The sequence below is a fragment of the Coregonus lavaretus genome, assembly GCF_964263955.1.
Source record: "Coregonus lavaretus genome assembly, chromosome: 17".
Taxonomy (NCBI): Eukaryota; Metazoa; Chordata; class Actinopteri; order Salmoniformes; family Salmonidae; genus Coregonus; species Coregonus lavaretus.
Window position 1 is genome coordinate 9622887 of NC_140004.1, and position 17722 is coordinate 9640608.

The following is a 17722-nucleotide window of genomic DNA, read 5'->3' on the forward strand; positions in this document are numbered from 1 at the left end:
TGGATAAGAACGTCTGCTAAATGACTAAAATGTACATGTAAATGTAAGTAACAGCATCAAAGCCTAGGGGGGCTTCTCAGGGAAGAACCCTGAGTTGAGCTGTCCATGGTCCTGATGCCTGGCCACACAGACCAATGGGCTTAAACAGCCTACCCACTTCTACAGGGTCATATGAAGCCAAATTATTGTCACAGACAGACAGTGACACAATGCACAATGTTTGTAGAGAGCAATATAACGGTAGTTCAAAATTATTTAAGAAGTAGTTGAATGGGAAAATGTATACTGGCAGTTAGCAAATTTCTTTAAGGAATACCTGGGATAGGATAAAGTAATCCTTCTACCCCACCCCAAAGAGAAAAAAGAAAGAAAAAAATATTGTAAAGTGGTTGTCCCACTGGCTATCATAAGGTGAATGCACCAATTTGTAAGTCGCTCTGGATAAGAGCGTCTGCTAAATGACGAAAATGAAAATGTAGAAGACAGCAGGCACGGAAAGAGAGAACTACATTTCCCTTGCTGCGCACTACATCTTGATGACGGTGTTTATGCGACGTTCATCCCAGCGTGCGGAAAAAATGGCGGAAGCAATGAACGTTGGTGTGAATTTAGAAGCATTTTCTCAAGCAATAAGTGCTATTCAGGCACTTCGTTCAAGTGTAACAAGGGTTTTTGACTCTCTGAAAGATGGGATGAAAAACAAAGAAACCCTTGAAGGACGCGAAAAGGTTTTTATTACTGCGTTTCAAGATAACCTGCAGTCTGTGAATCGCGACTTGAAGTGAGTAGCTGTAAGTGCTAACGTTAGCTAGCTAAATCTTTACTGTAAACACACAAGTTAGCGTGCTAGATAGGCTTGAGGAATTAATTGATGTTATCCAACTAAAAACTTATTTCCAACTAGCTAGTATCCATGACTTGGTTGAAGTAGAAATGGCGTGCGCGCGCGTGTGTGTGTACACACTACCGTTCAAAAGTTTGGGGTCACTTCGAAATTTCCTTGTTTTCGAAAGAAAATCAATTTTTTTGTCCATTCAAATAACATCAAATTGATCAGAAATACAGTATAGACATTGTTAATGTTGTAAATGGCTATTGTAGCTGGAAACGGCTGATTAAAAAAAAAAAGGAATATCTACATAGGCGTACAGAGGCCCATTATCAGCAACCATCAGTCCTGTGTTCCAATGGCACGTTGTTTGCTAATCCAAGTTTATCATTTTAAAAGGCTAATTGATCATTAGAAAACCCTTTTGCAATTATGTTAGCACAGCTGAAAACTGTTGTGCTAATTTAAAGAAGCAATACAACTGGCCTTCTTGAGACTAGTTGAGTATCTGGATCATCAGCAATTGTGGGTGTACACTACCGGTCAAAAGTTTTAGAACACCTACTCATTCAAGGGTTTTTCTTTATTTGTAATATTTTCTACATTGTTGAATAATAGTGAAGATATCAAAACTATGAAATAACACATATGGAATCATGTAGTAACCAAAAAGGTGTATGGGTGGTCCTCTGTAGCTCAGCTGGTAGAGCATGGCGCTTGTAACGCCAAGGTAGTAGGTTCGATCCCCTGGACCACCCATACACAAAAAAATAATAATGATGTATGCACGCATGACTGTAAGTCGCTTTGGATAAAAGCGTCTGCTAAATGGCATATTATTATTATTATTATAAACCAAATATTATATATTTGAGATTCTTCAAATAGCCACCATTTTGCCTTGATGACAGCTTTGCACTCTCTTGGCATTCTCTCAACCAGCTTCACCTGGAATGCTTTTCAAACAGTCTTGAAGGAGTTCCCACATACAGTGGGGGAAAAAAAGTATTTAGTCAGCCATCAATTGTGCAAGTTCTCCCACTTAAAAAGATGAGAGAGGCCTGTAATTTTCATCATAGGTACACGTCAACTATGACAGACAAAATGAGAAAAAAATATCCTGAAAATCACGTAGGATTTTTTATGAATTTATTTGCAAATTATGGTGGAAAATAAGTATTTGGTCAATAACAAAAGTTTCTCAATACTTTGTTATATACCTTTTGTTGGCAATGACACAGGTCAAACGTTTTCTGTAAGTCTTCACAAGGTTTTCACACACTGTTGCTGGTATTTTGGCCCATTCCTCCATGCAGATCTCCTCTAGAGCAGTGATGTTTTGGGGCTGTCGCTGGGCAACACGGACTTTCAACTCCCTCCAAAGATTTTCTATGGGGTTGAGATCTGGAGACTGGCTAGGCCACTCCAGGACCTTGAAATGCTTCTTACGAAGCCACTCCTTCGTTTCCCGGGCGGTGTGTTTGGGATCATTGTCATGCTGAAAGACCCAGCCACATTTCATCTTCAATGCCCTTGCTGATGGAAGGAGGTTTTCACTCAAAATCTCACGATACATGGCCCCATTCATTCTTTCCTTTACACGGATCAGTCGTCCTGGTCCCTTTGCTGAAAAACAGCCCCAAAGCATGATGTTTCCACCCCCATGCTTCACAGTAGGTATGGTGTTCTTTGGATGCAACTCAGCATTCTTTGTCCTCCAAACACGACGAGTTGAGTTTTTACCAAAAAGTTCTATTTTGGTTTCATCTGACCATATGACATTCTCCCAATCCTCTTCTGGATCATCCAAATGCACTCTAGCAAACTTCAGACGGGCCTGGACATGTACTGGCTTAAGCAGGGTGACACGTCTCGCACTGCAGGATTTGAGTCCCTGGCGGCGTAGTGTGTTACTGATGGTAGGCTTTGTTACTTTGGTCTAGAGGAGCCAAAATACCAGCAACAGTGTGTGAAAACCTTGTGAAGACTTACAGTAAACGTTTGACCTGTGTCATTGCCAACAAAGGGTATATAACAAAGTATTGAGAAACTTTTGTTATTGACCAAATACTTATTTTCCACGATAATTTGCAAATAAATTCATTAAAAATCCTACAATGTGATTTTCTGGATTTTTTTTCTCATTTTGTCTGTCATAGTTGACGTGTACCTATGATGAAAATTACAGGCCTCTCTCATCTTTTTAAGTGGGAGAACTTGCACAATTGGTGGCTGACTAAATACTTTTTTTCCCCACTGTGTATGTATATATAGTGGGGAGAACAAGTATTTGATACACTGCCGATTTTGCAGGTTTTCCTACTTACAAAGCATGTAGAGGTCTGTCATTTTTATCATAGGTACACTTCAACTGTGAGAGACGGAATCTAAAACAAAAATCCAGAAAATCACATTGTATGATTTTTAAGTAATTAATTTGCATTTTATTGCATGACATAAGTATTTGATACATCAGAAAAGCAGAACTTAATATTTGGTACAGAAACCTTTGTTTGCAATTACAGAGATCATACGTTTCCTGTAGGTCTTGACCAGGTTTGCACACACTGCAGCAGGGATTTTGGCCCACTCCTCCATACAGACTTTCTCCAGATCCTTCAGGTTTCGGGGCTGTCGCTGGGCAATACGGACTTTCAGCTCCCTCCAAAGATTTTCTATTGGGTTCAGGTCTGGAGACTGGCTAGGCCACTCCAGGACCTTGAGATGCTTCTTACGGAGCCACTCCTTAGTTGCCCTGGCTGTGTGTTTCGGGTCGTTGTCATGCTGGAAGACCCAGCCACGACCCATCTTCAATGCTCTTACTGAGGGAAGGAGGTTGTTGGCCAAGATCTCGCGATACATGGCCCCATCCATCCTCCCCTCAATACGGTGCAGTCGTCCTGTCCCCTTTGCAGAAAAGCATCCCCAAAGAATTATGTTTCCACCTCCATGCTTCACGGTTGGGATGGTGTTCTTGGGGTTGTACTCATCCTTCTTCTTCCTCCAAACACGGCAAGTGGAGTTTAGATCATAAAGCTCTATTTTTGTCTCATCAGACCACATGACCTTCTCCCATTCCTCCTCTGGATCATCCAGATGGTCATTGGCAAACTTCAGATGGGCCTGGACATGCGCTGGCTTGAGCAGGGGGACCTTGCGTGCGCTGCAGGATTTTAATCCATGACGGCGTAGTGTGTTACTAATGGTTTTCTTTGAGACTGTGGTCCCAGCTCTCTTCAGGTCATTGACCAGGTCCTGCCGTGTAGTTCTGGGCTGATCCCTCACCTTCCTCATGATCATTGATGCCCCACGAGGAGAGATCTTGCATGGAGCCCCAGACCGAGGGTGATTGACCGTCATGTTGAACTTCTTCCATTTTCTAATATTTGCGCCAACAGTTGATGCCTTCTCACCAAGCTGCTTGCCTATTGTCCTGTAGCCCATCCCAGCCTTGTGTAGGTCTACAATTTTATCCCCGATGCCCTTACACAGCTCTCTGGTCTAGGCCATTGTGGAGAGGTTGGAGTCTGTTTGATTGAGTGTGTGGACAGGTGTCTTTTATACAGGTAACTAGTTCAAACAGGTGCAGTTAATACAGGTAATGAGTGGAGAACTGGAGGGCTTCTTAAAGAAAAACTAACAGGTCTGTGAGAGACGGAATTCTTACTGGTTGGTAGGTGATCAATTACTTATGTCATGCAATACAATGCAAATTAATTACTTAAAAGTCATACAATGTGATTTTCTGGGTTTTTGTTTTAGATTCCGTCTCTCACAGTTAATGTGTACCTATGATAAAAATGACAGACCTCTACATGCTTTGTAAGTAGGAAAACCTGCAAAATCGGCAGTGTATCAAATACTTGTTCTCCCCACTGTGTGTGTATATATATATATATATATATATATATATACACACACAGTGAGAGGAAAAAAGTATTTGATCCCCTGCTGATTTTGTACGTTTGCCCACTGACAAAGAAATGATCAGTCTAACATTTTTATGGTAGGTTTATTTGAACAGTGAGAGACAGAAAAAAAATCCAGAAAAACGCATGTCAAAAATGTTATAAATTGATTTGCATTTTAATGAGGGAAATAAGTATTTGACCCCCTCTCAATCAGAAAGATTTCTGGCTCCCAGGTGTCTTTCATACAGGTAACGAGCTGAGATTAGGAGCACACTCTTAAAGGGAGTGCTCCTAATGTCAGCTTGTTACCTGTATAAAAGACACCTGTCCACAGAAGCAATCATTCAATCAGATTCCAAACTCTCCACCATGGCCAAGACCGAAGAGCTCTCCAAGGATGTCAGGGACAAGATTGTAGACCTACACAAGGCTGGAATGGGCTACAAGACCATCGCCAAGCAGCTTGGTGAGAAGGTGACAACAGTTGTTGCGATTATTTGCAAATGGAAGAAACACAAAAGAACTGTCAATCTCCCTCGGCCTGGGGCTCCATGCAAGATCTCACCTCGTGGAGTGGTAATGATCATGAGAATGGTGAGGAATCAGCCCAGAACTACACGGGAGGATCTTGTCAATGATCTCAAGGCAGCGGGGACCATAGTCACCAAGAAAACAATTGGTAACACACTACACCGTGAAGGACTGAAATCCTGCAGCGCCCGCAAGGTCCCCCTGCTCAAGAAAGCACATATACAGGCCTGTCTGAAGTTAGCCAATGAACATGTGAATGATTCAGAGGAGAACTGGGTGAAAGTGTTGTGGTCAGATGAGACCAAAATGGAGCTCTTTGGCATCAACTCAACTCGCCGTGTTTGGAGGAGGAGGAATGCTGCCTATGACCCCAAGAACACCATCCCCACCGTCAAACATGGAGGTGGAAACCTTATGCTTTGGGGGTGTTTTTCTGCTAAGGGGACAGGACAACTTCACCGCATCAAAGGGACGATGGACGGCACCATGTACCGTCAAATCTTGGGTGAGAACCTCCTTCCCTCAGCCAGGGCATTGAAAATGGGTCGTGGATGGGTATTCCAGCATGACAATGACCCAAAACACACGGCCAAGGCAACAAAGGAGTGGCTCAAGAAGAAGCATATTAAGGTCCTGGAGTGGCCTAGCCAGTCTCCAGACCTTAATCCCATAGAAAATCTGTGGAGGGAGCTGAAGGTTCGAGTTGCCAAACATCAGCCTCAAAACCTTAATGACTCGGAGAAGATCTGCAAAGAGGAGTGGAACAAAATCCCTCCTGAGATGTGTGCAAACCTGGTGGCCAACTACAAGAAACATCTGACCTCTGTGATTGCCAAAAAGGGTTTTGCCACCAAGTACTAAGTCATGTTTTGCAGAGGGGTCAAATACTTATTTCCCTCATTAAAATGCAAATCAATTTATAACATTTCTGACATGAGTTTTTCTGTATTTTTTTGTTGTTATTCTGTCTCTCGCTGTTCAAATAAACCTACCATTAAAATTATAGACTGATCATGTCTTTGTCAGTTGGCAAACGTACAAAATCAGCAGGGGATCAAATACTTTTTTCTCTCACTGTATATATATATACACGTTAGCCTAGCTCACAGTCACAGACCATAGCAAAAACATTTTTTTATGTGCGCAAGCGAAATTCAGCATATCAACTAGCTAGCTATCAATAAATAAATAAAAACCAGCACACTGGCATTCTTGTAGGCACCTCAATATTTTGAATGTATTTTCAAGTCTAGGCATACATGAGGCTTGCTTTCCATTGCACAATGATTGTCGTTGTGAAACGTGTAGCTAGCTAAGTTAACGTTACTTTGATTTGAAGGCAAAAGTTAAACTCCCAGAAAGGAATGGTCAGTAATGTGCATCAATGATGCAAAATCTAGTTTATGTTTTTCACACTGAACAAAAATATAAACGCAACATGTTAAGTGTCCATCATTCATGAGTTGAAATAAAACATCCCAGAAATGTTCCATATGCAGAAAAAGCATATTTCTCTCAAATTTTGTGCACAAATTTGTTTACATCCCTGTTAGTGAGCATTTCTCCTTTGTCAAGATAATCCATCCACCTGACAGGTGTGGCATATCAATAAGCTGATTAAAGAGCATGATCATTACACAGGTGCATCTTGTGCTGGGGACAATAAAATACCACATTTTTACATGTGCGGTTTTGTCACACAACACAATGCCACAGATGTCTCATGTTTTGAGGGAATGTGCAATTGGCATTCTGACTGCAGGAATGTCCAACACCGCTGTTGTCAGATCATTTTATGTTCATTTCTCTACACTTAGCTGCCTTCAACGTAGTTTTAGAGAATTTGGTAGTATGTTCAACTGTCCACGTGTAACCACGCCAGCAAGGACCTCCACATACGGCTTCTTCACCTTCGGGATCATCTGATATCAGCCACCCGGACAGCTGATGAAACTGTGGGTTTGCACAACCAAATAATTTCTGTGCAAACTGTCAAAAACCGTCTCAGGGAAGCCCCTCTGCGTGCTCGTCGTCCTCACCAGGATCTTGACCTGACTGCAGTTCGTGTCGTAACTGACTTCAGTGGGCAAATGCTCACCTTCGATGGCCTCTGGCATGCTGGAGAAGTGTGCTCTTCACGGATAAATCCCGGTTTCAACTGTACCCGGCAGATGGCAGACAGTGTGTGTGTGGCATGATGTGGGCGAGCAGTTTGCTGATGTCAACGTTGTGAACGAGTGCCCCATGGTGGCGGTGGGGTTATAGTATGGGCAGGTATAAGTTACGGACAACAAACACAATAGCATTTTATCGATGGCAATTTGAATGCACAGAGATACCGTGACGAGATCCTGAGACCCATTGTCGTGCCATTCATCAGCCGTTATCACCTCATGTTTCAGCATGATAATGCACAGCCCCATGTCACAAGGATCTGTACACAATTCCAGAAAGCTGAAAATGTCCCAGTTCTTCTATGGCCTGCATACTCACCAGACATGTGACCCATTGAGCATGTTTGGGATGCTCTGGATCGACGTGTACGACAGCGTGTTCCAGTTCCCACCAATATCCAGCAACTTCGCACAGCCATTGAAGAGGAGTGGAACAACATTCCACATGCCACAATCAACAGCCTGATCAACTCTGTGCGAAGGAGATGTCACGCTGCATGAGGCAAATTGTTTTTTTGTTTTTTTTAGGTATCTGTGGCTAACAGTTACATATCTTTATTCCCAGTCATGTGAAATCCATAGATTAGGGCCTAATGAATTGATTTCAATTGACTGATTTCCTTATATGAACTGTAACTCAGTAAAGTCTTTGAAATTGTTGCATGTTGTGTTTATATTTTTGTTCAGTATATATTCCTTTGGTGATAAACAAATCTTAACAAAGATGCATACCCTTGCACCTCTAAAATGACGTTGCATAAACCTGGTAGCTGATGCAGGATAATTAGTAACATAAGAAAGGTGAAAACTGACTATTGAAAATATTATGCATTTGCCATGTGCATGATTTTCCTTGGATAGTTTAGAAGTTCTTAGATGATTTAAGATCCCACTGTTAAAGGGGGAGGGGGGGGGGGATCCTTCTAGTCTAAACAACTACATTCCCGTTTCCAAACTCTCTGTTCTTGCCAAAGTCCTTAACACTTCAGTTGGTGGCACCAGCCCATGGTTTGGTCGCATCAATTTGTTTCCACGGCATCACGTAATAGAAAAAATCACCTTTATAAAGTAATTCAGTGTTTTTTAGACTGTGTAACAGACTACTGAGACGGTAGGCTATTCAATAAATATGTTGTTTCATCTAACATGTCTAAGCAGGAATACATGATTGAAGATACAGTGCATTCGGAAAGTATTCAGACCCCTTGACTTTTTCCACATTTTGTTATGTTACAGCCTTATTCTAAAATTGATTAAATAAAAAATGGTCAGCATCAATCTACACACAATACCACAGAATGACACAGCCAAAACAGGTTTCTAGAAATGTTTGCACATGTATTCAAAATAAAACACAGAAATACCTTATTTACATAAGTATTCAGACCGTTTGCTATGAGACTTGAAATTGAGCTCAGGTGCGTCCTGTTTCCATTGATCATCCTTGAAATGTTTCTACGACTTGATTGGAGTCCACCTGTGGTAAATTCAATTGATTGGACATGATTTGGAAAAGCACACACCTGGCTATATAAGGTCCCACAGCTGACAGTGCATGTCAGAGCAAAAACCAAGCCATGAGGTTGAAGAAATTGTCCGTAGAGCTCCGAGACAGGATTGTGTCGAGACACAGATCTGAGGAAGATCCCCAAGAACACAGTGGCCTCCCATCATTCTTTAAATGGAAGAAGTTTGGAACCACCAAGACTCTTCCTAGAGCTGGCCGCCCGGCCAAACTGAGCAATCGGGGGAGAACGGCCTTGGTCGGGAGGTGACCAAGAACCCGATGGTCACTGACAGAGCTCCAGAGTTCCTTTGTGGAGATGGGAGAACCTTCCAGAATGTCAACCATCTCTGCAGCACTCCACCAATCAGGCCTTTATGGTAGAATGGCCAGAGGGAAGCCACTCCTCAGTAAAAGGCACATGACAGCCCGTTTGGAGTTTGCCAAAAGGCACCGAAAGGATTCTCAGACCATGAGAAACAAGATTCTCTGTTCTGATTAAACCAAGTGTCGTGGAAATTACCACTAAGGACCTCAAAGTCGATCTTAAATGATTTTATGTTTATTCACACCAGTGGAGAGATTACAGACAGTCAAACATGTATGACAAGATTGAACTCTTTGGCCTGAGTGCGAAGCGTCACGTCTGGAGGAAACCTGGCACTATCCCTACGGTAAAGCATTGTGGTGGCAGCATCATGCTGTGGGGATGTTTTTCAGTGGCAGGGATTGGGAGACTAGTCAGGATCGAGGGAAAGATGAACGGAGCAAAGTACAGAGAGATCATTGATGAAAACCTGCTCCAGAGCACTCAGGACCTCAGACTGGGGCGACAGTTCACCTTCAAACAGGACAACGACCCTAAGCACACAGCCAAGACAACGCAGGAGTGGCTTCGGGACAAGTCTCTGAATATCCTTGAGTGGCCCAGCCAGAGCCTGGACTTGAACCCGATCGAACATCTTTGGAGAGACCTGAAAATAGCTGTGCAGTGACGCTCCCCATCCAACCTGACAGAGCTTGAGAGGATTTACAGAGAAGAATGGGAGAAATTCCCCAAATACAGGTTTGCCAAGCTTGTAGTGTCATACCCAAGAAGAATCGAGGCAGTAATCGCTGCCAAAGCTGCTTCAACAAAGTACTGAGTAAATGGTCTGAATACTTATGTAAATGTGATATTTCATTTATTTTATATAAATTAGCAAACATTTCTAAAAACCTGTTTTTGTTTCGTCATTATAGGGTATTGTGTGTAGATTGATGAGGGGAAAAAAACTATTCAATCAATTTTAGAATAAGGCTGTAACCTAACAAAATGTGGAAAAAGTCAGGTGGTCTGAATACTTTCCGAATGCACTGTATTTTGATGTGCAAGAAAATCCAGTGATTATCATGAATTGTGGGTTGACAATAGGGTATTGTTGTTATATTTCACTGTTAAAATATGGCTCCACAATCTTGTGAATTTTGTTGTTCAATAAAGATGAATTTGGCTATGTCTTTATGTGCACTAATATCATATTCTAATTTATTTTTCACATGAGTAAGTGAAACTCAGAACACATTAGCTAGGTCACTAACACTAAATATAATACCCAATGCTAGTAGTCATGTATTAATCTAACAGTAAATGTGATGTCCTAAAAAAACATTGAAGTTGTAGCCTGCTACCCTATGCACTCGCAGTGGCCGTTGCCCAATTGCGCATTTCCCTCGCTCCGTATCTTAAAGCCATATCAAAATTATTTAGAGATGACAGATACAAATTATACCCACAGACAGCTGAGAACAACATCAGTTGCTTCCAAAGCTGTGTATTTCCCGCAAATGTTATACAATCAGAAGCCCTTTTCTCTCTCCCGGAGTGCACATCGGGGGAGAGAGAGAGAGTGGCTTGCTCATCATATCAGCAGGCCCCAGTGAAACAGGCCCAGGGACAGGGCATACACTTTCATTACAGGAATCATGAGGGTAATGCACTTTTACTGTTTGACCAAATCATGGTTTTAGCCGGCAAAAAAATATTGTGTTTTGAAACTTTTGAGTGAGGTGACCATGAAATGAATGTTCCAATTAAAAAGTTTTACTCACACAAGACAAGTCAAAGGGTCACAAAATGTGACTAAATGGTTGCAGTCTGGAGCCCTGACTTGTTAGTTAGCAGCTGAAGGAGTTTTTATACACCAATAATGTCCTGAACCAGTTTCAGTCTGGATTTAGAAAGAAGTATAGCACTGCTACGGTGACCATGAAAGTTACTAATGATAGACTGGAAGCACTTGCTCCTAAACAGCATTGTGCTGCTTTGTTCATGGATTTCTCTAAGGCGTTTGACGCGGTAGACCAAGAGATATTGATGCAGTGCTTGTCAAACATAGGCCTTTCAAGTAAAGCTGTTGGTTGGTTGAATGATTATCTTAGTGTTAGATCACAACGTGTACAGGTTGATGGCGTGACTTCTGACAAGCTTCCTTTAAATACTTGAGTGCCGCAGGGTTCCATTCTTGGGCCATTATTGTTCACTATTGATGACTGGTGTGAAAAAATTGCTGATGCAAAGGTACATCTACACTGAGTGTACAAACATTAGGAACACCTTCCTAATATTGAGTTGCACCCCCTTTTGCCCTCAGAACAGCCTGGGGGCGGCAGGTAGCTTAGTGGTTAAGAGCGTTGTGCCAGTAACCGAAAGGTTGCTGGTTCTAATCCCCGAGCCGACTAGGTAACAAATCTGTCTGTGCCCTTGAGCAAGGCACTTAACCGTAATTGCTCCTGTAAGTCGCTCTGGATAAGAGCGTCTGCTAAATGACAAAATAATTAAATAAATTAGTCGGTGCATGGAATCTACAAAGAGTCTAAAGAGTTCCACAGGGATGCTGGCCCCATGTTGATGCCAATGATTCCCACAGTTGTGTCAAGTTGGCTGGATGTCCTTTGGATGGTGGACCATTCTTGATATACACGGGAAACTGTTGGGTGTGAAAAACCCAGCAGCATTTCCATTCTTGACTCACTCAAACCGGTATGCCTGGCACCTACTACCATACCCCATTCAAAGGTACTTAAAACTTGTATCTTGCCCATTCACCCTCTGAATGGCACATATACACAATCCATGTCTCAATTTTCTCAAGACTTACAAATCCTTCTTTAACCTGTCTCCTCCACTTCATCTACACTGATTTGAAGTGGATTTAACAAGTGACATCAATAAGGGATCATAGCTCTCACCTGGATTCACCTGGTCAGCCTATGTCATGGAAAGAGCAGATGTTCCTCAGTGTATATGCAGATGACACTATCTATAGCACTGATCCCACACTAGTTAAGGCATTTCACAAATTGCAGGAAGCGTTTAATGTCCAACATAACCTCTTTCCGCTCAAAGCAACCCCCTACTCTGCCTCAGATAGTCACTCAAACAAGCCAATAGAGGTGGTGTCATCGTACAAGTACTTGGGATTTCACCTTGATGAAGCTCTCTATTTTAAATCCCACATTCAACAGCTCACTTAAACTTAAGCTGGGCTTTTTCTTTAGGAAGAATTTCATTTCAAGCTAGAAAAGACCTTGTTGCAGCCTTTGCTAGACTATGATGATATTCTGTACCAAAATGTTGATTAGGGCCCCCCAAAATGCTAAGCTCTGACTGCATGTGTGGGTATGGATGTGGGTACCCAGACCTGCGATCCACTGCGGCCCCCCATAATGAGTTCAGATTTTTTGTGGCCCCCAACCAAATCAAAGTTGCCCATCCTTGTGTTAAAGGGAAACACAAGCCTATTCTAACAGCTGCTATTCTATGTACTTATGTAGTGAATTGGAACGCCTCAGTACCCTGGTTGGCAGACCTTCAGAGAGTCATCCCCTTCACAACAGTGGCCTGTTGAGTCTGGACCCAGTTCAGGACAAGACCCCGCTGTACAGTCAGCTCCTTCAGGCTTACAAGTGGTCTAACAAGGTAGGCCAAGCTTTTCTACTGGCCTACAAAGGAAAAAATATTGTACGGCCAGAATTCAATCATAGGGCATAGTGGATTTTCTGCAATGCAGTTTCTTTCATGTGTCAAAGATTGGAATCTTGTGGACAATTTGAATGTGAAGCCACTCCCATCCTTAACATTATTTGTTTGATCCAAATTGACACATGGTAAACACATGATAAAGTTTAGCTTCTGTTTCCTCCGGGATACGCTTCCAGTGTATCAGCTAAAAACCTACAATGACAGGCTGCATTAGTTACGTGAACATTATGCCCCCAGTGTAGCATCTCTGACCACCCCATTGTCGCAACTCTCCAAATACAATGCTCTGATGGAAATGATTCAGTTTTTAAAGCATATGCTGGAAGTCTTAAATAACAGGTAAGGTAAAGATTGATTTGAAATAAAATGCCGATGCACGGTATATGGTAACATACATTAGCCTATACTGTATGTATCAAGCTATGATGCCACGCCTCCCATTCTTTTTAAGCTCATCATATAGCATATTGGAAATTCCATGGTAACAAAGTGATGTTGAGACTCAGAGTTTTTACTTTAAAATGTATGTCAAACAAAAAACAATGATTTCAAAGTTAAACAAACGATACCACTCTATGCACAAGGACTACTTTTAACCATTTCCACAGAACATTTTACAAAAACACATTTACTTGAAGAACAGTGCAGATTCAAAGTTTGGTAACAGAATGACGGTTTGTGCTGTTGAACAGGTGGCACCCACTCCCGTAGCTGACACACTTGTGCCTAAGTGGTGTTGAACCTTTTACAGACTTGCTAACCTGCACAAAGTTTGCGTACCATGCACGCAATTTGTGGTCAAAGTATTATGGTACGAAAAAGTACCCTAAAATACACAAAAATAGGTTTCTAGTTCGTATATTGTGGTTTTTGACTCAATTGTCTGAATTCAAGCTCTCCACTCCGGCTCACCCCCCGTAGTCGTAGTACTATTTTCTTAGAGGGCCCTCAGTGTTCTACAGCATCACAGCCTGGTACGGCAACTCCACCACCGCTGACCGCAAGGCACTACAGAGGGTGGTACGCTCAGCCGAACGCACCATTGGGTGCTCACTGCCTGCCGTCCAGGACACCTACAACACCAGGTGTCACAGGAAGGCCAAGAAGATAATCAGAGATCCCAGCCACCCGAGCCATGGCCTATTCTCCCTGCTTCCATCAGGATAATAGTGATCCTGGCGCAGACGAAGATGGCGGCCTCACGACTAGCTCTTAGGAAACTTTGCAGTATTTTGTTTTACAGTGTTTTACATCATTACATACAGCCGGGAAAAACTATTGGATATCAGAGCGGCGGTAACTCACCAGCATTATATGACCAGGAATACGACTTTCCCGAAGCAGATCCTTTGTTTGCTCTCCCCAGGGCAACTGAACTGATTCCAGCGGCTGACCCAAAACATCGCCGGCGGAGGAGAGGCATTCGGCGCGGCCTGCTGGTTCGACTTAGGAGGCGCGCACACCACCCACCGCTTCCAAGTATCCTACTCGCTAATGTTCAATCTTTGGTTAACAAAGTCGACGAACTACGGGCAAGGATTTCTTTCCAGAGAGACATCGAGGCCTGTAACATACTCTGTTTCACAAACATGGCTCTCTTGGGATATTCTGTTGAAATCGGTCCAGCCAGATGGGTTCTCAGTTCATCGCGCAGACAGGAATAAATATCTCTCCGGGAAGCAGAAGGGCGGAGGTGTGTGTTTCATGATTAACGACTCATGGTGTAATTGTAGTAACATACAGGAACTCGAGTCCTTCTGTTCACCTGACCTAGAATATCTCACAATCAAATGGCGACCGTATTATCTCCCAAGATAATTTTATTTGGTTATAGTCACGGCCGTGTATATCCCCCCTCAAGCCGATACCACGACGTCCCTCAATGAACTTCACTGGACTTTATGCAAACAGGAAACCACATATCCTGAGGCTGCATTTATTGTAGCCGGGGATTTTAACAAAGCAAATTTGAGGACTAGGCTGCCGAAGTTCTATCAACATATCGACTGCTGTACTCGCGCTGCTAAAATCCTCGACCATTGCTATTCAAACTTCCGGGATGGTTATAAGGCCCTCCCCCGCCCTCCTTTCGGCAAATCTGACCACGACTCCATTTTGCTTCTCCCTTCCTATAGGCAGAAACTCAAACAGGAAGTACTCGTGCTAAGGACTATTCAACGCTGGTCTGACCAATCGGAATCCACTCTTCAAGATTGTTTTGATCACGTGGACTGGGATATGTTCCGGCAAGCTTCCGAAAATAATTTAGACGAATACACTGAAACAGTGACTGAGTTTATCAGGAGGTGTATAGGTGATGTTGTGCCCACTGTAACTATTAAAACCTACCCTAACCAGAAACCGTGGATAGATGGCAGCATTCGCGCAACTCTAAAAGCGCGAACCACCGCATTCAACCATGGCAAGGTGACTGGGAATATGGCAGAATACAAACAGTGTAGCTACTCACTCCGCAAGGCAATTAAACTGGCAAAACATCAGTATAGAGACAAAATGGAGTCGCAATTCAACAGCTCAGACACGAGATATATGTGGCAGGGTCTACAGACAATCACGGACTACAAAAAGAAAAACAGCCACGTCGCCGACACGGACGTCTCGCTTCCAGACAAGCTAAACACCTTCGCCCGCTTTGAGGATAACACAGTGCCACTGACGAGGCCCACTACCAAGGACTGTGGCCTCTCCTTCTCCATGGCCGACGTGATTAAGATATTTAAGCATGTTAACCCCCGCAAGGCTACCGGCCCAGACGGCATCCCTAGCTGCGTCCTCAGAGCATGCGCAGTCCAGCTGGCTGGAGTGTTTATGGACATATTCAATCTCTATTCACATGCTTCAAGATGGCCACCATTGTTCTTGTACCCAAGAAAGCAAAGGTAACTGAACTAAATGACTCGCCCTGTAGCACTCACCTCTGTCATCATGAAGTGCTTTGAGAGACTAGTCAAGGATCATATCACCTCTACCTTACCGGTCACCCTAGACCCACTTCAATTTGCTTACCGCCCCAATAGATCCACAGACGATGCAATCACCATCACACTGCACACTGCCCTATCCCATCTGGACAAGAGGAATACCTATGTAAGAATGCTGTTCATTGACAATAGCTCAGCATTCAACACCATAGTACCCTCCAAGCTCATCATTAAGCTCGAGGCCCTGGGTCTGAACCCCGCCCTGTGCAACTGGGTCCTGGACTTCCTGACGGGCTGCCCCAGGTGGTGAAGGTAGGAAACAACATCTCCACTTCGCTGAGCACTGGGGCCCCACAAGGGTGCGTGCTCAGCCCCCTCCTGTACTCCCTGTTCACCCATGACTGCGTGGCCAAGCACGCCTCCAACTCAATCATCAAGTTTGCAGACGACACAACAGTAGTAGGTTTGATTACCAACAATAACGAGACCGCCTACAGGGAGGAGATGAGGGCTCTGGGATTGTGGTGCCAGGAAAATAACCTCTCACTTAACATCAACAAAACAAAGGAGATGATCGTGGTCTTCAGGAAACAGCAGAGGGTGCACCCCGCTATCCACATCGACGGGACCGCAGTGGAGAAGGTGGAAATCTTCAAGTTCCTTGACGTACACATCACCGACAAACTGAAATGGTCCAGCCATGCAGACAGTGTGGTGAAGAAGGCGCAACAGAGCCTCTTCAATCTCAGCAGGCTGAAGAAATGTGGCTTAGCACCTAAAACCCTCACAAACTTTTACAGATGCACAATTGAGAGCATCCTGTCAGGCTGTATCACTGCCTGGTACGGCAACTGCACCGCCCACAACCGCAGGGCTCTCCAGAGGGTGGTGCGGTCTGCCGAACGCATTGCCGGTGGAAAACTACCCGCCCTCCAAGACACATACAACACCCGATGTCACAGGAAGGCCAAAAAGATCATCAAGTACATCAACCACCCGAGCCACTGCCTGTTCACCCCGCTATCATCCAGAAGGCGAGGTCAGTACAGGTGCATCAAAGCTGCGACCGAGAGAATGAAAAACAGCTTCTATCTCAAGGCCATCAGACTGTTAAATAGCCATCACTAGCATATTAGAGGCTGCTGCTGCCGATTTGAAATCACTGGCCACTTTAAGAAATGGAACACTAGTCACTTTAATGTTTACGTATCTTGCACTACTCATCTCATATGTGTTGTGTTTTAAGCTGTCCTTTATCAAATCTTATGGTATATGTTAATGGTTGACGCAGATATTAAAAAATGTATGCACTCACTAACTGTAAGTCGCTCTGGATAAGAGCGTCTGCTAAATGACTAAAATGTAAAAATGTAAAATGTATAATATTCTACTGTATCTTAGCCCATGCCGCTCTGTCATTGCTTGTCCATATACAGTGGGGAGAACAAGTATTTGATACACTGCCGATTTTGCAGGTTTTTCTACTTACAAAGCATGTAGAGGTCTGTCATTTTTATCATAGGTACACTTCAACTGTGAGAGACGGAATCTAAAACAAAAATCCAGAAAATCACATTTGTATGATTTTTAAGTAATTAATTTGCATTTTATTGCATGACATAAGTATTTGATACATCAGAAAAGCAGAACTTAATATTTGGTACAGATACCTTTGTTTGCAATTACAGAGATCATACGTTTCCTGTAGGTCTTGACCAGGTTTGCACACACTGCAGCAGGGATTTTGGCCCACTCCTCCATACAGACCTTCTCCAGATCCTTCAGGTTTCGGGGCTGTCGCTGGGCA

The 17722-nt window shown here is 43.3% G+C and overlaps 1 protein-coding gene across 1 annotated transcript in view; it reads left to right on the top strand.

Annotated features, from left to right (window-relative positions):
* Positions 1-541: 541 nt before the first annotated feature.
* The window catches only part of LOC311145081 (mediator of RNA polymerase II transcription subunit 27-like), a 114846-nt gene continuing 97665 nt past the window's right edge, over positions 542-17722 (top strand). The window contains exons 1-2 of the mRNA XM_084181259.1: positions 542-781; positions 12766-12910. Of these exons, the coding sequence (XP_084037385.1) occupies positions 549-781; positions 12766-12910 (378 nt within the window). The 5' untranslated portion in view covers positions 542-548. The remainder of the gene's footprint in view (positions 782-12765; positions 12911-17722) is intronic.